Source organism: Phaenicophaeus curvirostris, chromosome 28, assembly GCF_032191515.1.
Source record: "Phaenicophaeus curvirostris isolate KB17595 chromosome 28, BPBGC_Pcur_1.0, whole genome shotgun sequence".
NCBI lineage: Eukaryota > Metazoa > Chordata > Aves > Cuculiformes > Cuculidae > Phaenicophaeus > Phaenicophaeus curvirostris.
The window spans coordinates 6,443,970-6,465,942 of record NC_091419.1 but is presented as its reverse complement, the minus strand read 5'-3'; the positions used below and the strand labels follow the sequence as shown (position 1 = coordinate 6,465,942).

Genomic DNA, 21,973 nt, shown 5'->3' with positions numbered 1-21,973 from the left:
CCTTGCATTTGAAATAAAGACTGCAAAGAGAAGAGATGTCTGTTGAGCACAGATTATGTTGAGCACAGATTATATTGACATTACCATAGCTGAAGAATGAACAGCGTCTGCAAAAACACTGAAAGAAAACGTGCTATCAGAGGGACATTCTGTCTAACTTTTAAAGAACACAATTACTCAGATGAAACTGAACTCAAGCTTAAATAAAATTCTTCCACTTTTTGAGATAGCGACTACTTCTTGTATCAAGTCTCTCCTTTTCTTTTTGGTCCTTTGATTCTCATCTAAAGGTCCACACCACCCTTCTTCCCGCTGGATCACAAGCAAGGCAGAAGAACACCAATATTGTTATATATGATCCATTTCCCAAAGTATGCGCTTTACAAAACTTAATACTGAGAAGACGATCCCTATTATGAGAGTGATTAGCACTGTGTCCCAAGGGACAGGGGACAGGATGAGAGGGAATGGCCTCAAGCTCCACCAGGGGAGGGTCAGGCTGGACATTAGGAAAAAATTCTTCACAGAAAGGGTCATTGGGCACTGGAACATGCTGCCCAGGGAGGGGGTTGAGTCCCCTTCCCTGGAGGGGTTTAAGGGCCGGGTGGACGAGGTGCTGAGGGACATGGGTTAGTGATTGATGGGAATGGTTGGACTCGATGATCCGGTGGGTCTCTTCTAACCTGGTTATTCTATGATTCTATGATTGTAAAGTTTGTAACAAGGAAACCAGCCACCCAGCCAGCGATACTGGGTGTAAAAACTGGGTTTAAAATGAATTCAGCCAATTGCTTTCTGCATCCTCTCTGATATTCCAAACGTGTGGGGCAACAGCCTGAATTTATTCTATCTGCTTATAAGTTTTTCTGTTATATTTGGGAAATGAGTAAAAAAAATATTGAATTGTTGTGTAATAGGAGCGGCTTCTTGTGGCAGAAAGGGCTGGGGAAGGAGCTTGGGGGGCGCAGGGATCCCCCCCCCCTTCAACCTGCTGAGGGGCCTCAGCGGGGCGGGGAGGCGGGAGGGAGGGAGGTGGGCGGGCAGAGCGGGCGCCCCCCCCCAGGGACTACAAGTCCCAGAAGCCTTTGCGGCTGCGCCGCCCGGCGCCTCCCGCCGCGGTGCATTGTGGGACGGGGGCTCCAAAATGGACAACGCCAGGGATGCGCCAGGTAGGGCCGGTCCTGCCGAGCGCCCGGTACCGCGGGCCCCGGGCTCGGTGCTCTCCTCGCCGCCGTGTGGGCAGCCAGTGTGACGGGGGCGTGGGGAGCAAGGCTCCATCGTCCCCCAGCGCGCCCCCGTACCCCTCCTTTCCCTCTTCTCCCACATTCCCCCTTCTGTTCCCTCGCGCCCTTCTTTTTCCATCGCCCTTTCTGCTTGTCGACCTCTCTTCTTCTCCCGTATTTCTCTTTTTCATTTCCCGTAGCTCCCCCTTTTCTCTTTTGTTGCCCCCTTTTAGCCTCCACCCCCCCCTTCTCTCGGCTCCCCCGCGCCTTTTCTCCCTTCGCCTCCCCCCCCTCCTTTCTCTCCCCTTGGCTCTCCCCCCCCCGCCTTCTCTCCCCTCGGCTCCCCCCCTTCTGCCTTCTGTCCCCTCAGCTCTCCCCCTTCCCCCTGTCATCCACCCCGTCACCTCCCATTGCTCCCATCACCCCCAGCCCCATCGCTTTGGCCCCCACTGCCCCCCCTCCCATCAGCTGCCGACCCCCATCGCCCTGCTCAGTGCGGGGAGTCATTGATGGGGGGGTCTCATCATAAGTTTTCCTCCCCTCTTTCCCTGCAGGGAAGGCAAACCGGTGGTTTGGGGCCGCGCAGTCCAAATCAGCCAAGAATAATGCAAACATCCTTCAGCAAGAGGAGCTGATAGCACAGAAAAAGAGGGAGATCGAGGCCCGACTGGAGCAGCAGGCGAGGCAAAATTCCCTGAGCATCCAGCAGCTGCCTCTGTTTGGCGAGTACGTGTGAATTGTGGTGCCTTTAGGTGGGAGCTTCACTGGCAGAAAATGGGCGTGTGTGTGCAGTGAAATTGAGGAGATGGGCTGCACAAAGCTTGGAGGCAAACACTGAGCCAGCTGAAAGTGGTAACAGGAAAGGTTGGAATGGGGAGCTTGCACTTTAATTGATGTAGCCAGGCTCTTCAGGTGCTCGCGAGAACAGATGTATGCTAATAGCAATTATATTTTTAATGGGGTGTTAATACACTTTCCTTCTACTTCCTGTTTGCTACCTTTCTTACAAATGTGTCTCCTACGAGTCAACATTCTCCAGTTAAATGCTTGCCTGGGGTTCTTGGAAGCAGAGTGTGCAGAAATCCTGTTTAAAGGGAGCAGTAAACACACCAGGTGGAGAGCGTGGGTCAATGCTGTAAGGAGCAAGCAGATCGGTTCTTGTGCTTTTGCAAACTCAGAGTGTTTCAGTGTTAAATGGGAGCGATCAGTGGTCACAGGTGTTTGTTTTGTGTTTGATATCAATGCATGTGAGGGGAGCTGGGGAGGGTGATGAGTGCCATTACCTGCTTTTCTCTTTCTGTTCAGAGATGACGGTACTGACAGTGAAGCCTGTGTTTCCAACAAGTTTGTTAATGATGGCAGTTTCCTCCAGCAGTTTCTCAAGCTGCAGAAGGAAAAGTCAAGTGCTGGTAGGTCAACTTCTGAGCCGCAGGAGGCCCTCCTCCTCCTGGTGTTGGCAGCTTTGCTGAGCTGCCTGTATGTATGTTTGTTCAAGAAACCCCACTATGAGCTGTTACTGGTATGAATCAGTTCTAAAGCAACCATGATTCCTTTAAATTTGGATTAAAGTCTTTCTTTAAGGTGTGATAGGGAGGTTTGCCCTCTTCCCCCCCCAGTAAGTGCTCTAAAGACCAATGTTCCTCTTCTAGCTTGAATCTCACCTTGTAAAAAGCCTCGGATTTAATTATGTGGCTTTGACCAGTCCATGTCTTAAACCTGATCTGAAAATACTAGCCCATTGCTGCTGTGTTACTGCCTGAGTTATTTGTAACCTGAGATTAAACCAGTAAGGATGCACAGGAATTATTTTCCCCTCATTCTTTTCTAAGAACCTCCTCCAAGTTCTAATAACTCAGCAAGCGCCCCTGCACCAAACGCCGGGAAGAAGCCTTTGCTGTTTGGGAAGCGGCCCGGTCAGGTCCTGAGCAGCATGCTGCACCAAGCGAAGAACTACTCCCATTCCAAACAGAGCCCGGTCGTTAACCGCCTCAGTGTGTTTCAGTCGCCAGACGAAGATGAGGAGGAAGATTACGAACAGTGGTTGGAGATTAAAGGTAAGTGACGCCTTGTACTATGGTGTTTGTTCAGAGGAGCAGGCTCACCTACCTTAGGGATAGGAATTGAGTGTGGGGACAGGATTCCTTTCCCCCGCTGGAGTGTGGGATTGTTTTTCCTTAAATTGATAGTCCTGGCACAGTTCCCGTGTGCGGAGCTCTGCATCGTGAAGTACAAATGATATTAGTTAATGGTGGGGGACTCCTCCAGTGCTGCCTTCAGCAGAACAGCCAAGGCTTGGGTGCTGTTGGAAGTCACAGCTCCAGCCCGAGTTCTATGTGGGAGATGGGTTGCTTGCTGTAGTTATACTGGGTTTGGCTTGTGCCTAGGAAGGTTTATTTTCTCTAAGATATCAAGGCAAGTGCAGTCTGTAGTCTCTGTGAAAAGAATGTGTAGAGAAGCAACATTTTCTGGTCTTCATGGAGCTGATTGTTTGCTAACGAGAAGCATTCTGCTTTTGTACACTTGAACTCTGTTAATTCTGGTGCCGAGATCTCTAGAAAATACATAAATTAGAATTGTAGAATCATTTAAGTTGGAAGAAGCCTCTCAACTCTCGTCTAGCCCAGCCGTGAGCCCAACCCCACGATGCCTAATAAACCATATTGCAAAGTGCCATTGCCCCATGCTTTTTAAACACCTCCAGGGATGGAGACTCCCTCACAGCCTCTGCCAGTGCTTCATCATCCTCAGTGAAGAAATTCCTCCTAATAGCCAACCTAAACCTCCCCTAGCAAATATAATGCTTGTATTTAAAATGGACTTTTAGTTTCTCAAATGATAGAAAATGAAAAGTTCTCAGTGTGGTAGTGGCTGTGAAAAAATGTCTGTGTTAATGAATAAGATTACATGTTGGGCACAGAACTGTAGTCGGGTAAAATCAAAGTTCTTGCCTCTTTTCAAAGTTTCATTTGAAAATCTTCCCTCTAGGTCCCGACTGCTTTAAGCAGGACAGAAAACCAACAAAGAATATTGCAGTGCTTAAATAGTCGAGTTTATCTGGGCAACCAAGGCCAGGGAGCCAGAAGGCAGATTGGCTTCGTAATCGGAATTTCATGCGTGTGTATTAATCAAGTATAAAATTAGATTGGAGCTGCTAAATAAGTCACACCAAGCTTTGTGTCATAATTTATTTCATTATATGTTTTCAAAAACACGTCTGGCTGTTTCTGGTGGGATTCATAACTGCACAAACTGGGAAAGTCTGAGCAGCTCGGGTGTAAAATGTGCTGCAGGAATGTGAGAAACAGCCCCTGGCTGCAGAGATCAAAGAGGGAACATGGACCTTTAATGTAAACATCCTGGGTTTGAATCCTGTCTGGATCAGCATGGACAGCTCGGGTCCTGCGTGTTCTCTAGACACGTGCCTGTGTGTGGTTCCCATTGGGTGTGTTTTGCATCCACTCCACAACCACTGTCAGCATTAGTGGGTTTCTTTCTCAGCACTGAAGCCAAAATGCAGTTTCTCAGAGGTCGAGTGTTCTGTTGGGATGCCCTCCAAGCGAGGGCTGAGATGTGGGCAAATCCCAGTAGGAAGAACTGTGTGCTCCAGCCACACAATCTGTGTCTGCTCTCTGGGTGCAGAGCCGTGTCTTGGGAACAGGAATCTGGAGTCTGGAGTGAGTCATGTGGGGCTTGAAAAAAACAAACCAAATTCCCGTTCTTCCCTGCCATGTGTTTTCTGTGGATTAGAACTGTCAGAAGCAAACGATGATGCAGTTGAAGTTGTGCACTAAGCTGTGGTGATCCAAATCTTGGGCTTTTCCTAGTAGGAAAAACCTAGACAGAATATTACCCTCCTACTAGGGGAGCACAGAGGCTGACAGTGACCTAGGGATTGTGATTTGTGCAGCTGCCTATGAACGAATCCCCCATTTCATCCTTTCTCTTCCCATTCCCGTTCTACTTTTGTCTGCTGCCGTGGTTCTTAGAAGTAATGTGCCTGTTGCCTGTTTGGTGTGTGAGTTGAACCCCAGTACTGACAGCCTGCTTAAAGTTTTACCCCCAGAGGATGCGGAGACCCGACAAGTGGTGGAAAAGCTGGCTAGGTTCGTGGCTGAAGGGGGACCAGAATTAGAGAAGGTCGCTATGGAAGACTACAAGGATAACCCAGCCTTTTCGTAAGTGCGGCGATAACTCTTGTCTTCCCAAAGCAGGACACTGTCTCTTTGTAGGAGAAAACCGTCAGGAAGTGGTTCTCGTGGACGCGTTTGGCTTAACGATTATTCGCTGGAGTTGAGTAATTGTTTTATAGCTGGGGAAACTGAGGCAGAAAGCGATACTGCGATGGTGCTGAGGAGGCGGATCAGCTGGAGCTGGGAATGCAGCTGAGGAGGTCTGGCTGCCTCTCCAACAGGGAGCACGCGAGGATACTGAGCTCAGCTGCTGGGCTGGTCCTGTCTCCTCCACTGTTGATGCGCTGTGGGCAGTGGGTTCCCTCCTTTGTTATTTATTTCCCTTCAAGTGACACAAAAAAAATGGGTGCAAGTCCTTACATTAAAGCTACACACTGAAGGCTTTGTAATCCACATTTTAAGTGCATTCTGAGTAATCTGTTTTGTATTTCTTTGTTGTGAGCTGTTTATATCCCGATGTATCAATGTTTGTGTGTAATTATTGCTGATGCATATCTTTTCCCACTTCTTTTCTCCATCTCTGCCCTAGGTTTTTGCATGATAAGAACAGCAGAGAATTCCTTTACTACAGAAAGAAAGTGGCAGAGATAAGAAAAGAGAATCAAAGTTCTCGGGCATCCTCTTCTCAGAAAGGTAATTAAGACTGGGATCGGGAGAACGTGGACTGCATAAGTCAAATTTGACTTTTTCGCTCTCTTTAATCGCATGTTACGTCCATTCTGGAAGCGGTTGGAGTGGATATTTGGCTGTCGGTCAATGCCATTTCAAAATGTAAGGAGATGGTGATCAAACACCGCTGTGATGGCATTAAACCCTTGTGCCACAGTGGCTGTTGCCCAAGCCCACAGCACGCTGCACCGAGCTCTGTGTAAAGGGCTCTTGAAAGAGATTTTCCTTCTGTTTCTACAAAATCCTTAAAGTGAACTGAAATGATTCCCCGTTGTCTGTGTTCTGGGGAGCATTTTAGCCCTGCAAATGCGTTTAGGAGAAGCGCTTTTTCTCAGATATTCTTATTTGGTTTGTTATCACTGAAAATGCTTCGTTTGTTTGTTGAACATAGTCCCTGTTTCTGCTGCCATTTCCCTGTCTGAAGCCTCTGTGTTCTGCTTGGGTCATAAATCCTTGCAAAGAAGGCCCTGTGTTTTCAGGTGGGAAAGCAGCAGCAGAGGCTGATCTGCCAACAGGCAGGCGGTGTGGGAAGTGGCGTCTGATTAACCACGTTAAGAGACAGAAATGACGTGGGTGAGGTGTGGCCTGTGGGCCAAGAGCTGATCACTTCTCATCCAGGGCCTGTTCCCAGCCTGCCTGGCAGGCTGAGTCGCTCAGCCTCTCCATGTCAGCTTCCTTCTCTGTGGAAAGGAGCCTTAATGGCATTTTGCTATCACACTGAGGAGTTAACAGCTCCTACAAATTGTGGTTTAATAGACTGTAGGCTGAAATTACCAGTATCAACTGACTGATACAAGAGTTTGGAAGCTAAGTGGTATTATCCATGCTTTCCAGGTGTGGAATATTGAAGCAAGGGAAGGTTATGACTTGTCCATGGCTTATAATCATGTCTTCTGCCTCCTGGTCCTGTGCCAGCACGCTGGAGTACTGGCACTGGGACTGTGCAGGTAGCAAATGTCATATAAGGCTGTCGTGGCTAAATAACATATTTGCCTGGCTCCTTATAAACATCAAATACGCTTGAATAATTAATGATCAAAGCCCTCTCTGTGCCTTTGGACTAAGGTTGCAGTATCCACCTCTTCCAGATGAGGATTGGGACCGTTAAATAGAGAAGTTCCTCTGTCCTGCAGCCCTAAAATGGCCCGCAGATGTGTAGTGACAGTAGGCACAAGTGTGGTGTCTGTTTGCCACTTAAGACCTTCCTGTTGCTCCTGGGAAAAGCTAGAGAGAATCATAAAGGTTGGAAAAGACCTCTAAGATCATCCCATCCAACCGTCAGTCCAGCACTACTGTGCCTACTGAACCAGTGTTGAGGTGCAACCCTATGGAAAAGCATCTGCCATGAGGAAGGAGCTTCCTCTGGGATAGAGAGAAATGAGTGACCATCCCTGAAGACAAAAGCTGGTTTATCTGTTAATCTGCTCTCATCTGCTGTGGCCACAGAGGAAGCTGATGTGTGAATGGTTGCTCCTCTGGTTACAAAGTTATGCAATATCATGTTTTTGTGATATAAACTGTTGATGTGTTAATGTTTCTAAAAATTAAACTCGACCTTTTGCCCTTATTCTGCTCTTGGGGTTCTTAGAACAGATAGGCTTTGACTGTTGCTTGTGTGAGTTGGGCCCAGTACTGACAGCCTGCTTAAAGTTTCACCCCCAGACGACGAAGAGACAAAGAACTCTGCTGAGAAACTGGCCCGGTTCGTAGCAGACGGGGGTCCCGAGGTGGAAGCTATCGCCTTGCAGAACAACCGAGAGAACCCTGCTTTCAGGTAAGGAAACCTGCTGCTGTGTAATGGGCGGGGTGCTCAGGTGGGCTTGGACTGGGTGTTTCAAAGGGGAGGTGACAGACAATCATGTGATGAGTCTGAAATGACAAGGATGGAGCCCTTACAGCAGTGGTACCTTGATGTTATCAAGCTTCACAGCTTAAAGTAAAGCACAGGGACAGGAGTCGATTTCTTCCCCCAGAATTTGACTTCCCCATCTCCTCGCCTGGTTTCTGTTCTATGTGCCAGCATGGGATGGTTTGGGTTGGAAGGGGCCTCCAAGTCCATCCAGTCCCACCCCTGCCATGAGTTGGGACACCTCCCACTGGTTCAGGGGCTCCAAGCCCCATCCAGCCTGGCCTTGAACCCCTCCAGGGATGGGGCAGCAACCCCTGCTCTGGGCAGCCTGGGCCAGGGCCTCCCCACCCTCATCGTGAAGAATTTCTTCTTAATGTCTAATCCAGACCTTCCTCCTTCTGATTTAAAGCCATTCCCCCTCATCCTTTCACTCCATGCTCTTGTAAAAAGCCCCTCCCCAGCTTTCCTGGAGCCCCTTTCTCTACTGGAGGCTGCTCTAAGGTCTCCCCAGAGCCTTCTCTTCTCCAGGCTGAACAACCCCAACTCTCTCAGCCTGTCCTCGTACGGGAGATGCTCCAGCTCTTGGATCATCTCTGTGGCCTCCTCTGGACTCACTCCAACAGCTCCATGTCCTTCCTGTGCTGAGGACTCCAGAACTGTGACCTTTCGCTGTAGCTGTGTGCTGGTGTGGGCACCCTCCACCCCTCACACCACTTCTCTGCAATTACTTCCCTGGGTGGTTCTTTATGCAGCACCTTCACCGATGTATGGGTAGCGCTTCCTCGCCATTAGGTTCCCCTTTGGAATATCTTCTTCAGCCTTTCTGATATGGACTATTCTCTCCAGGGCTCACTGACAACTGTTTAATCCCTCCCTTTGGGCTCATCCGGGTTGTATTGTTCTGCTCTCACAAACAATTCGGTGTTCCCTGGAAGGGAGGCAGGCTCAGCAGGCCGTGTTCTGTGCTGATATTTTGATGGTTTATTGGCTGTCTTCTGGGGTGCTACCCTTGTGTGGCAAGGCAGATGTGCTGATATCCAAGCTGCTTCATTATTTACTTCAAACCCTGCTGTGATCTCACTGGAGCACGTTCATGTTAAACGCAGTCTCCTCTTAGGATTCCATCAGATTTGCCATAGGGAGGGTCCCGTCCTGCCCTCTGCTAGGCCCTGAAGCTGTCCTCAGTGCTGTTGATTCGAGTGGAGGGAGGCAAGACCTCATTTAGTGAGTTTTAAGTATATTAGAGAGCTGTTTGTGTTTGCCTGTGCTTGTTGTGCAGCTGGAGATGGGAAAGGGCTGTCATCATGTTTTCTGGTGGGAGCAGGTGCTATTCCAAGGAGAGGTTGTATCAAGTGTTAAACTGGTCCTCTGAAAAGAGAAGATTGTAGAGGAGTTGGGAACAGACAAGTTTTCCCTGTGCAATATTTCAGTGGGAGGGAGCCCAAATTGATGTCATGTTGGAACAAACATGACTGCATTGATTTCTTTGCGTAGCTGCTACGTTGAGGGTTGTTCATGCTCTTCCCACAGAGATGAGGAATTGTATTTTACTCAGAAGGTCAGAGATGTCTATTTCTGAAGGCAGTAGCAAACAGAGCAATGTTTTTGTGTATGAGGGAACAGCGGGAGGAGTTGTGATGTAATTAAGCGGACTGGTAATGTCAGTGCTTCCAGCTTGAATTAAGAGCTTGGGAGAAGTTTCTTCAGGCAGTGGTTTGGCATTCTTGTTATTAAGACCTGAGTGGTTTTTTTTCCTCTGAGCTGAAACCCAGCTGTTATAGAGCCCTGGCATTTTTTCTGAACGTGTTCTGGAAGGCAGGTGAATTCTGGGGAAGGACTTTGTGTTTCCACAAATGTAATGTGATCCTTTAGTACCGTATGTTTATTTGGCACTAGAAATAGCTGTGGTTTGCTCATGGATGAGAAATAGGCTTCCTGATCCCAAAGCTTGCAGCCTACCTTGCAGGAGCACGCAGGGCCCTGCATTGCATGGGCGCACACACAGGATGGTGCTGGAGAGCAAGGAAGTGAGGGGAAGGCTGGTTGTGTGAAAGCGTTGCAGGAGAGAGCAGCCCTGACCAAACTGTGCTCTATCCAGCCCCCGTGTGTGACTGTTGCAACTAAGGATGCTTTTTTTTCCTTCACAGGTTTTTATATGAGCCAAACAGCAAAGGCTACAAGTATTACCGGCAGAAACTAGAGGAGTTCCGTAAGGCCAAAACCAGCACTGTCTGTGCCCCCTCGCCTGCAGAGTCCAGTCTGAAAAGGAAGACCAGTCCTGAGGCGTCACCATCACCTCTGTGCTTGCCGTCTCTGCCCTTGCCCGTTCCCTCGCCTTTGCCTCTGCCCTTGCCCGTTCCCTCACCTTTACCCTTGCCCATTCCCTCTCCTCTGCCGCTGCCCGTTCCCTCTCCTCTGCCCCTGCCTATTCCTTCCCCTTTGCCTTTACCCTTGCCCGTTCCCACGCCTCTACCCTTGCCTATTCCATCACCTCTAGCTGTGCCCGTTCCCTCGCCTGTGCCCATTCCCGCTCCCTCACCCTTGCCCTTGCCCTCCCCATCATCCTCCACGACTCCACCTGATCAGACAGCTCCGACGACTCCTGCAACATCGACAGCAACAGCAGCAGCTACAGCCACAGCTCCAGGCACAACTAAAAAGAAGCGGAAGAGCAGGTGGGGGCCAGAAGAGGACAAGGTTGAATTGCCCCTCCCACAGCTGGTCCAACAGCTGGATTCTCCCTCCCCTCTTTCAGGTCAGTGGGTCTGTATATCGCGTTGAATAACTGGTTTTCCTGGGGAGTGCGTTCTGCCTTAGCCCAGCTGGCTCTGTAAACAGAAAACCCAGCGGGTCTTATCTCCCGTTGTAATCTCTGCGGCTGCCAGCCCCCTGTCTCAGCTGGGTCTAGCAGCTAATTCTCCCCTGTGTGGAAACCCAGATAAACCACTTTATCTCACTGACACCGGGGATTGGATCTTACCGTTCTCCAGCTATCTCTAAAGCCCTGCTGTGCTATAGCTCATTACAGCCTCAGCCTCTACACTCTTTAGGGCTATTGCACTTCAGGAAGAGAGGCTGTCAGAAAACAAATATCAAAGGCCGAACTGTGCTTATTCCTCATCGTAGGATAAAATCCCCAGGCAGCACTTCCATCTCACTCTTAACTGATCAGAAGGCTAAATGGGAAAAGCTCTTCCGTGAGTGCTAGCGGACGCAAGTATCGCTTCCAATTTCTACCTGTTTCAGTTCATTTGATTACAGGCGGGGTTCGCAGTCCTTGCCCAGCGACGAGGCTCGTGCTGCTGTTACTGTACCTGCCAAATTCACCCAGGGAATGCAGCTCTCTGAATATTCGGAGATGATTCTTCCCATCGAGGCACTTCCAAGGAGGCTGATTTCTGGTGCATGTGCAGATAGGTAATTAGGCAGGCAGTTAGAGATGCAGAAATTGAGTCGCTTGAGGACAACAGGTAAATGGAGACATTTTAAGACTGCATCTTTGAATCCTTTGCCCAATTAATGTGATGTGGGGAAAGGATGTGAAAAAGAGAAGACATAAGATAACGCAATTGGTGTTCGCAAAGAGAGGATTAATAGTATGAGGCTGGAGTCACAGAAAAAGTAATAAGTACCTGTCTGAGGAAGGACCTTTCTCACAAAGCAATAGCAGAACAGATTAAGTGGGACAAGCAATAGAAAACAAGCTGGAATTTTCTGTGCTATAGGGTGAGCTCACAGGTAATTCTTACTGTGTGGTCATTCTGTATGATTTGTTGCTCCAATGAGTCCATGGGTCTTTGGGTGGGTTTTGGAGAGGTAGTTGCTTAGCCATTAACAGCTTTGTTAGGCTTGGGTGTGATGTAGAGGTGGCTGTGTATGCTGTGGTGTCCGTAGATTCTGCTGAAGTCAGGAAGGCAAGGCTCCATCTCCTAATCCAGCACTTCAAATGTAGGTGGAGAGGCGTTTCTTTGGGATTCCATCTTCTGATCACAGCCCTGTACTGCAGTCCTGGTGATGCATCCTGAATGTACAGGACAAGATACCCACCTGAGTGGCTCTCTCATTTGACCTTGAATTGCTGCTTGTATTAAGGCAGAGTCTGATGCAAAACTCTTCTCTAGTTTTGTACCTCTAGAGTATTTTTCTCTCTTGCAGACAATAATGAAGCTTTGAGGGTGAAGCTGGGCAGGCGCTATCAAAACAAGCATCAAATTCCATCTTAATGCCCCCTGCCGAAGTGGGGGCTGCGGGGGTATCAGTGTGCTCATTCCAGCATGCTTCCTGCTGAAATCTCCCTGGCTTCTTTAGCCTCCCCTTAATTAGACAGGGACTTGCTCCTTGTGCTCCCTGCTCGCTTTCTGCAGGGCTTTGTGTCAAGCAGAAGAAAAGGACAGCAAACAATTTGCCAGGCATAACAAATCAAGCGTTAATGCGCTGTTAATGCTCTGCAGGGGAAAGGGTTCCTTTTTATCGGTTCAGATGGGCTAATCCCTTCTTAGAATTAACATCTTCAACCTGACAGGTGAAGAGAATTCCAGATTGCACCCCTGCTCCTGGGGAAGGTTGGAGTCGCACAGTGTGCTTTGGTACCTAAATATCAGTGTCTTAGTCCTTGATCCTTAGCAATTGCTTTGGATTAGGTGAAGGACTGTTTCTGATTCTTTTCCTGTCTACTCTTAGTAATAAATCAGTATCATGGAGAGGAGAAAGTGAAGCCTGGACAAAAACAAGGGTTCTCTCAAATATATTGATACCAAAATACTTAACTGCCTACAGACTGCAGGGACTGATACATCGGAAAGGCTTGAGCAGAGCAGGCATATTGTGATTAGTGAACTCTGTGGGCTAATGGGAAATTACAGGCTGTCATTAGAGTTTTCTGAAACCTGGTATTAGGTTGGTTTGGGTCTGATTAGTTTTAATTGAGATCTTTAGACTAGGAAGCAAAAAATCAGGCACTTCCGTATTGGGATTTCTCCTGCTGTCCTTAAAGGACGTTCACTTCTCTTGTAAGAAGCTCCTCTTTGAGCATGTGGGAAAGGAATGAACCTTCAGGTAGGATCCTGCCAATGCTGCAGATAGACTGCACCATTAACCCTGTAGGCAAAGCTGATGTTATTCCAGGAAAATAATGTCTTTCCCAAGCCTGCTGAATGCGAGACCGAGCTGCAGCTCCTTATCTTTAACTTAGCACTTGCCTGATGCCAGACCAGGGTAAGGAACTTATAAACCTTATCTATTTTTATGCAAATATATTGACTGATCTTATTTATGAATAGACTTTTCTGTCTTCAGCAGTGACTTAGAATCACAAAATAGTTTTGGTTGGAAGGGATCTCAAAGCCCATATGGTCCCACCCTCTGCCCTGGGCAGGGACACCTACCGCTGGATCAGGGGCTCCAAGCCCCATCCAACCTGGCCTGGAACCCCTCCAGGGATGGGGCAGCCACCACTGCTCTGGGCAACCTGGGCCAGGGCCTCCCCACTCTCAGTGTGGAATTTCTAAAGCCATTCCCCCACATCCTGTTACTACAGGCCCTTGTAAAAAGTCCTTCTCCAGCTTTCCTGGAGCCCCTTTCAGCCCTGGAAGCTGCTATAAGGTCTCCCCGGAGTCTTCTCCAGGCTGAACAACCCCAACTCTCTCAGCCTGTCCTCATAGCAGAGGTGCTCCAGCGCTCTGGAGACTTCTCTACCTTCAGCTCTGGACCTGGGGTGGAGCTTCGCTTTTCCTGTCGACTCTGCCTGTTTTGTGCTACTTTGGGCCAAGACTCCAAAATTATCCCCCAGAGCTGAATTTCTGCAGTGACTCTTCCAGCATCTCTCAGCACAAATCCTGCGAGGCACCACAGCAGTCAGACGAACCAGATGTAGCTTTAGCGCAAGTAGGAGCAGCAGCATATGCTTTCTGGGAAGGAAAAAGAGATGCTACAGCCTCACCTTTCTCCTTTAAGGAGGTTGTATATGCTGGCACGCCACCAGCTCGCGGGGCCTCCGGAGCCGCGCCTGGCTCTTTGCCTGAGCGTTTATGCAATTCAGAACGAAGCCAGAGAGCTGCTGACCTCTGCGAAGGGCAGAGTGTCTTCCTCGGTGCATTCAGAGAAAGCTTTCCCATGCCCTGAGACAGGAGGTGAATCTGACTGGGGCTGATGCTGAAGAGCCCCAGTCTCACGTAACATTTGGGGCCGGATCCTTCTTTTCCATGGAACAGGCAGAGTGTGTTCGTTCAAGTTGTCTCCGCATCTCCGCACTCTCCCAGACAGAAATTGGGCCATTTATCAATAATAGACAGGGTTTTTTTTCTACTTATTCTAATTTCTGAGCTGACAGTGCCTGTCCCAGCACCGAGCCGAGCACATCCCGGCTTCCTGCTTCCCTTCCCTTGGAAAACCTCTTGCAGTGCTTTACATAACTCGTCCTGCAGAGCTGCCTCCAGCGCCGGTGCCAGCGTGCAGAGGCTGTAGCTGTGCAAAGGAGGGTGGATGCGCTGCCTGATCTTCTTGGGAGTTAAGGAAGCCACTTTCCAGTGGTGGAGCGCACAGCCAAAAGCAGGCGGGGAGGGAGGGGAGATAAGAGTGCTCGGATCAGTTGCCCAGAGTGTGAGTAAGAGGAAGGGAGAAGACAACCCCTGGGGCTTAATTAGCATGCTGTGTAGACATTTGGTGTCATGAACAATGATCCTATTATTATGGGGCTTCATAATTAATAGATAATGAATAATTAATGAAGCATCATTTAACTGTAGCTTGGACTTACATTCAAATGGAGGTTTTTGCAGTCATTAAGAGGAAATCTTTTCCCTTGCATTGAAAAATGCAGTGCGCTTTCAAGTGCGGTTGTGTGTCGTCTTTTAATCCCTTAAATATTTAACTGTGGGGATCTTAGCCCTGAGGTGCTTTAGCGGGGAGCTGCCAGCCCTGCTAGAGAGATAGGAACCAAGTTTGTGAGGCAGTCTCCACAGTAAATCTCTTTTTTTTTTTCTTCTATTGCACCTTTTTGTGGTGCAGCAATTACAAATAGGTTTCTCTTACTCCTCTCTCTTTCCTTTCCCTCGCCCTTTGAGCTCAGGATGCCATATGGTCACTGTAAATCAGTGGATAACGTTAATGCCTGATTTCAGGGCTTATCATAGAATCATGGAATGGTTTAGGTTGGAAGGGACCTTAAAGATCATAGAATTCCTTGGCTGGAAAAGAGATCAGTGACTCCAATCGCACCTGTCCACTACTAAACCATATCCTTGAGCACCTCAGTTACCCATCTTTTAAACCACCCCCAGGGATGGGGATTTGACCACCTCCCTCAGCAGCTTCTTCCGGTCCCTGAGAACCCTTGATGATCCAGTTCCACCCCTGCCACAGGCAGGGACACCTCCCAGTGGATCAGGGGCTCCAAGCCCCATCCAGCTTGGCCTTGAACCCCTCCAGGGATGGGGCAGCCACCCCTGCTCTGGGCAGCCTGGGCCAGGGCCTCCCCACCCTCACAGGAAAACATTTCATACTTGATAGAATAGCAAAAATCATTCCAAAGGCGGCACTTCCAGAAGGGGATGCTGCAGGGAAAGAATGATACATCAATGGGATTGTCAGGCAGAGACTGAAAATGCTTCCTCTTTGAAAGCAGGGGCAATATCCCTGGCACTGCTGCTTCTGAGCCTGTAGATTAGAAACGAAAGTCTCCTTGGGGAATGGCAACTTCCAAAAGCAGCATAACGCTTGTGTCTTTATTCTAATGTGGTCATTTGCTTTTCATTTTGAATGAAGTTGCTGTTTACATAGTAATCAGCAGACACTTACGTGCACAGGTTGGACAATATGCTGACGGGCTCCAATCTGCCTGTGACTCAGTGCTGAATAATTAAGTGTCGCTCTCTGCAATGACTGGGGTTCACGAGGAAGCCTTATGAGGGGAATTAATCTTAAGGAACGATGATTTTTAAAGCACTGTGTGGCAAGTTGCCGAAGAGTGTGACCTCTTGAGGATGCAAGACCTGATTTGGGAGTCCGAACATGACATGGGCAGAGCCTTGGCCCAGGGAGAGGAAAGACTGGGCTGGATGGTGTAGGGTGGAATGGTTTGGGTTGGAAGGGACCTCAAAGCCCATCTAGTCCCACCTCCCACCGCACCAGGTTGCTCCGAGCCCCATCCAGCCTGGCCTTGAACCCCTCCAGGGATGGGGCAGCCACCCCTGCTCTGGGCAACCTGGGCCAGGGCCTCCCCACCCTCACAGCAAAACATTTCTCCCTAATATCTCGTCTCAATCTGTCCTCTTTCAGCTCAAAACCGTTCCCCCTCAATCTTTCCCTGCCCTCCCTGATCCAGAGCCCCTCCCCAGCTTTCCTGAAGCCCCTTTCAGTACTGGAAGCTGCTCTGCGGTCTCCCCCCAGCCTTCTCTTCTCCAGGCTGAACAACCCCAAAGCTCTCAGCCTGTCCTCATACAGGAGGTGCTCCAGCCCTTCAATCATCATCTTGGTCTCCTCTGGACTCGTTCTAACAGATTCATGGCCTTCCTGAGCTGCGGGTTTCCTGCCTCTGTGGCTCCAAAGTCCTACCAGGCGGTTGTTCCGCAGTGAAGTGTCTCAATGCTGGAACTGTGAAATGAGTGGATAACTTCATGAGGGGATCTTGATATAATGGTTTTGCTGGTCTCAAATCTGTCTTAGATTTTCTAAAGTCTTTTAAAATGTGTTTATTACAGTTCAGGACCTCAAGGGTCTTGGTTATGACAAAGGGAAGCCGGTTGGTTTGGTGGGTGTGACGGAACTCTCTGAAGCCCAGAAGAAGCAGCTGAAGGAGCAGCAGGAGGTAATGCCCCAAAGTGATCTTCAGATTCAGTCGTGTGCCAACATACTGCATTGCTGGGTTACATGGGAAAATGAAGGTGGAGACGGCAAAGAAACTTTCCCAGTGGCCCACAAATAAATCTCTAGGATTTGTGCTGGATGCCAAGGAATCATGTGATGCTGCAGTCAGCAGAAATCTTAGAGGGCTTTGGGGAATATGAATTAAGGCAGCCAATTACGGTCGTACCAGACTAAACCCCCAAATCTATAAGGTCTGTTATGTCACATCTGCAGCCGATTACATTTTGCTTTAGCAGAGAGGAGAAGGTGAGCAGGGACTTGGAAGGTTTGGGGGAAAGAGAGCAGAATTGGCTTTTTTCAGCATGTGAGGGTGATGTTTAAACTGTGTGTGGATGATCAGATGGCAGCAGGCCTCAGTGTTAATATCAAGGTACTTCTGTCAGAGGAACCAGAACATAATGCCTCTGTTTGATCTGAGAAGGAAGCGGATCAGATCAAGCAACAGCACAGCCTTTTGGGATTTGTAGTTGTCATAACCCGAATTCTGTACAGCAGCTGGGGCGGGTGCGGGCTCTGCTGCAGAGCTCTGTGGCAGCCTCTGAACTGGTTCTCTTACTCAGTGCACTGTCACCTCTCCTCCCATAGATGCAGCAGATGTATGATATGATCATGAAACACAAGCGAGCCATGCAGGAGATGCAGATGATGTGGGAAAAGGCAATTCAGCAGCACCAACATGGCTATGACAGCGACGAAGAGGTGGACAGTGAGCTGGGAACGTGGGAGCATCAGCTTCGACGCATGGAGATGGACAAGACACGAGGTGAGGATGGAGCTGCCGTGCCAATGCCTTGCTTTGAGGTTGTGCAGAGGAGTCCAAGGTGACATTTTTGGCCTGGTAGTCGCAGGGTTGCTTTGCACTGGTCCGTTCTGTGGCTTCCCTGCCTGTTGATCAGAGATAATATCCATCTGTTGTTGCAGGGCTTTGCGCTTCTTCACAAACCCTCTGAAACTCCAAGTCAAAGACTGTTGTGTTATTGCTGTGTTTTCTCTCTGTGTCTTGGGCAGAGTGGGCTGAGCAGCTGACCCAGATGGGCAGAGGAAAACACTTCATTGGAGACTTCCTTCCGCCCGACGAGCTGGAGAAGTTCATGGAGACATTCAAGGCATTGAAGGTGAAATAGCAGAGACCTCACGATGGTGACGGTGCTTCAGACTTGCCCTGTAGCTGTGAGGGAATGATCTCAAGCGTGCCTAGCCCTTTTCCTCACACTACCTCATGGCCTTGAGATCCTTCTGCCCTTCCACCGGGAGCTCTGTTACTCCTAGAAGAAACCAGGGATTAGTTTTTTTGCTCTTTGCAGAGATTGGCTATAGTGAATTACAAAACAGGTATTTGGGGTCGGTATTTGGGGGTTAATTGAAATGACAGACAAGCCTCTCGGACCACCACCTGCCTGCTGTTCCGATTAGGATAAGTTGTTGTTGATGCCAAGCAAGGAAAATATGAATCTTTATCCAAACGATTGCAGGAAAGTAAGAAATACAAAACCTACAAAAAGCTTATGCAAAACACTTCTGTACCTGCCAATTTTTCCTGAACTGTAGAACATCCCGATGCTGGCGCATCCCTGATAATGGAACCAGCATGGGGTCTGACGTTCCCTGGAGTTCCTGGCTTAAATAAGAACTGTATCTGAGGCTTGATCCAGTGTGCAACTTTAAATACAGGAGCTAAATATTTCTCAGCTTAATCTCGCTGTAGCATTCCCTGCTTCTTGCCGATTATTTTGTGAGACTATGCAGTGCTTCATTTACCCATTTCCTTCTCTGCGGTGATGCTGAACTGGGATCCCAAGGAATTGTGCGAGTTATTAATTGTTTGCAAGAACCATTTGAACTCAGTGGCTGATGAAGTTTTCCCCCTCCTCTGACCCACAAAGATAGGTATATCAGAAAAACAACCACCACTGCCTTTGTGTCTCTGCAGGAAGGACGTGAACCGGATTATTCTGAATACAAAGAGTTCAAACTGACTGTGGAAAACATAGGTTATCAAATGCTAATGAAGATGGGCTGGAAGGAAGGCGAGGGACTTGGCTCGGATGGACAGGGGATTAAAAACCCCGTCAGCAAGTAAGCAGAGTTCTACTATTGATTTAGTCCTTCCCTCTTGGGCTGATAATTGATGCTCCTTCCCCAGCCTCCTGGAAGCAGCTGCGATGAATGCGACTGTAATTCATCACTTGGAACAGAATATAGAATCCGTGCAGCAAAGGAGAATATAATTCCTGATTTCTTTGGGGCTCCCTGCCCCCGAGGCCTGGGTTTGTTGCTTTAGCTCAGGCTGGAGGGACAATCTGAGCCAAGGGTGTTTTGTTTCTGATCTCTGTGCCTTTGTTGAGAAGTGCCTTCTCTGTTTCTCCATCTATAGAATAAAAATAACACTTGTCTGCATCTCCCCTCTCCCAGGGCATTTGAGGATTAAGTCATGTGTTTAAGGTCATAACATAAGGTCATGTTTGAGTGTTAGAGTCCCCGTCCCTGGAGAGATTTAAAAGCTGTGCAGACGAGGTGCTCAGGGATGGCTCAGTAGTGGACAGGGATGGTTGGTCTTGATGATCTCAAAGGTCTTTTCCAACCAAATGGTTCTATTATATTTGCTACCTCTAGACCCATGTTTCAGTCCAGTTTAGGGCGCCAGAAAACAGCCCTGAGAGTTCTATCTACAAATAGATGAGCATCTCTAGGTGGATCATCTGTTCGGTATATATGCTGAGCTTTCAAACCAAATATTTGGGATAAGAAATACTCTGCTTCGCTTTTTAGCATTAGATCCTTTTAGAAATAGCAGTTGTTTACTGTGTAATAGAAAGTATCTCTACAAAGCACTCACACTCCGCTTTCACAAGATCTCTCTAGCACCGTGTTTATTGGTTCAAAGAAGCCCTGTGCTAAAGGATCTCTGTAATCAAAGCAGCGAGGCTTACAAATGACAGAAGGCAGCCAGTTCCTTTCCATCACAGGGTTGAGATTTGCTTGGACTCTGCCTTCTCTGATGTTCTTGGAGAAGGTGCCACTTCAGATAGAAAGGAATTGCTTCTGCTTTTGAACTGTTTGGGAGTGAAGGAATGGGAGGTGGGCACGTTCAGCACCAGCAGGGAGGGGCCCAAAGCACCAGCTTTCAAAGAGTGAGAAATGTATGTAGACACTGCTGCTTCCATCTAGGAATGTGCATCATTGATTGGGAAGGGCAAGACAGAAACATGGCAGTCACGATCAGCAGCTCGGTGTTAGCTGCCTGTCACAGCACAGCACGCTCTGGGGGATGATTCCCAGTGCTCCCAGAGCAGGTGTTTCTGGGAAGAAAGTGATCTGTCACGTCTGACCTTGGAAGCTTTGTTCTCTCTTTCCGAACAGGGGGACGACTGCTGTGGATGGAGCTGGTTTTGGCATTGACCGTCCCGCCGAGCTAACCAAGGAGGATGATGAGTACGAGGCGTTCCGTAAACGAATGATGCTTGCCTACCGCTTCCGACCAAATCCATTGGTAAGGTGCTCCTAAAACCAGACCAGACACAGTGACAAATCCACTGAGGCCTCTCTGCGAATCTCGCTACCAAAACATCCATGGATGTGCAGTTTTTCTTGCTGTGACTTTTTTTTTAATACAAAAGCCCCTAGTTTTCACTGGTCCATCCAAAGTTTAAACTCTGCACACAAAGGAAGTGGATGTCCATGAATCCATGGGTTGCTTTGAATAATTACTTGCCTAGTTGTGAAAGCCTCCTAAGTTTGCATTTGCCCCAGTGCCAGCGCACCTAGAAAGCTACGTTTGTGATTTTTGGTGGAAACCTCCGATTTCACTGTCAGAAATGTCACGTTTCAGTGCCTTTCCAGGTAATTAAGCTCAGATGCTCATTGTTCTGTGAAGACAGCAATTTTGATTAATTTTCTCTTGTTATTCCCCACAGAACAATCCACGACGACCTTACTACTGAGAATGTTTTTTGGGACAATGTCTTTTCAAAACAATTGTAATTTGACTGTGAAATGTTATGAAACTGCATTATCGTTCTCTTATTTGCTAATGTTGTAAAACTGATTGAAGTCACAATCCCATCGCTCACCCAGAAGAAAGGCCCCGCAAGCCCGCTCGCTGCACACTGGAGTCTCGTGACAACCGGGTGTTAAAAAAGGCCTGGGTGGTGTTTGGAGAGGAGAACAGAGCAGGTGAGGAGGGGGATCTTTCCACGGTGCCTGCTGACAGTGGAAGTGCAGCTCCAAAGATACCAGTAGGAATAGTTCAGCTGCTCCGTTCGTGGTGAGCTCAGCACTGAGTTACAAGGCAGGCGTGCTTTGCCCACCAGCAGCAACTCCGTGGTTCAGAAACGCACTTTGTGCTGCTCTTGGGGTGGTGTTTGGTTTTTTAATTGCAAAAAACAACTTGGGGGCTGTGATTCAGTCAGGCTGTTGTTCCCTGCTGCTGTCCTAAAGCCTGACCTTCCGCTGACATTGAACACCAGTGCCTGGTTGTGGGGCAGAGGCAAAAGAGAAGACAAGGCAGTGTCAGCACAGCTGCGAGGGCCAAGGGGTGCAGGGAGAGCTCACTCAGCTCCAGAGGTGACAGCCTTGTGGTTTCTTGAACACTAAGTTCACCCCCAGGGTCCAAGCGAAATGAGAGACTTGCAGACACCAGGGGTTGGGTGATGAAGAACTGGAGCCTTCAAACGCAGTTTGTCAAAGGCTGTTTGACTTTGTCGTAAGGAACCCCTCTAAAAATACAGATTTTCATCATTCAGTCTGTAAATAAAATAAACCTCCTTTATTCCTTAATTTTAATCACTGAAGTTTTGGGGAGAGCAGTCTAACTGTGGGTTGCTGTGGGCTGAGAGGCTGCTCTGGATTTCTTTCCTTCCAGGCATCTTTGAGAACACAAGGTGGGGTCGATTGGTTTCTTTTGCATTTATTTCCCCTCAATCCCAATACTTGGTGTGCGATTCTCTTTTGGTAACCTTTCTTAACAACGTGGAGTCAAGGACTTGGCTTTCAATAAAAACATTTGAAATGGTGAATTCGGCAGGGCTTCATTTGAGAAAAAACAAAACGCGTGAGCACCTTGCAGGCCCTTGGAGCTGGGGGCGCCGGCTCCTGCTCTACCAGCTCCCCGTGAGCACTCCTGCAGCTCCTACCCTGGCACGTTCCACGTGGGCTGGTGCATCATCAGGGAAGGTTGGGAA

General features: G+C 48.6%; 1 protein-coding gene across 1 annotated transcript; it reads left to right on the top strand.

Moving 5' to 3' along the window:
• Window positions 1–1,112: 1,112 nt before the first annotated feature.
• On the top strand, window positions 1,113–21,808 carry SUGP1 (SURP and G-patch domain containing 1). The gene is made up of 14 exons (XM_069878302.1): window positions 1,113–1,169; window positions 1,778–1,949; window positions 2,529–2,632; window positions 3,053–3,277; window positions 5,275–5,398; window positions 5,943–6,046; window positions 7,733–7,856; window positions 10,079–10,686; window positions 16,628–16,734; window positions 17,379–17,556; window positions 17,802–17,908; window positions 18,724–18,869; window positions 20,154–20,283; window positions 20,708–21,808. The coding sequence occupies exons 1-14, from the start codon at window positions 1,145–1,147 to the stop codon at window positions 20,732–20,734; spliced, it is 2,181 nt and encodes a 726-aa protein (XP_069734403.1). The 5' UTR covers window positions 1,113–1,144; the 3' UTR covers window positions 20,735–21,808.
• Window positions 21,809–21,973: the final 165 nt, after the last annotated feature.

Bases quoted from the DNA above. Each gene is read 5' to 3' on its own strand.
- SUGP1 (XM_069878302.1), top strand. From the start codon at position 1,145: ATGGACAACGCCAGGGATGCGCCAG. The intron at 5,399-5,942 runs GTAAGTGCGGCG...TCTCTGCCCTAG, and splicing joins AAGGATAACCCAGCCTTTTC to GTTTTTGCATGATAAGAACA. The intron at 20,284-20,707 runs GTAAGGTGCTCC...TATTCCCCACAG, and splicing joins GCTTCCGACCAAATCCATTG to AACAATCCACGACGACCTTA.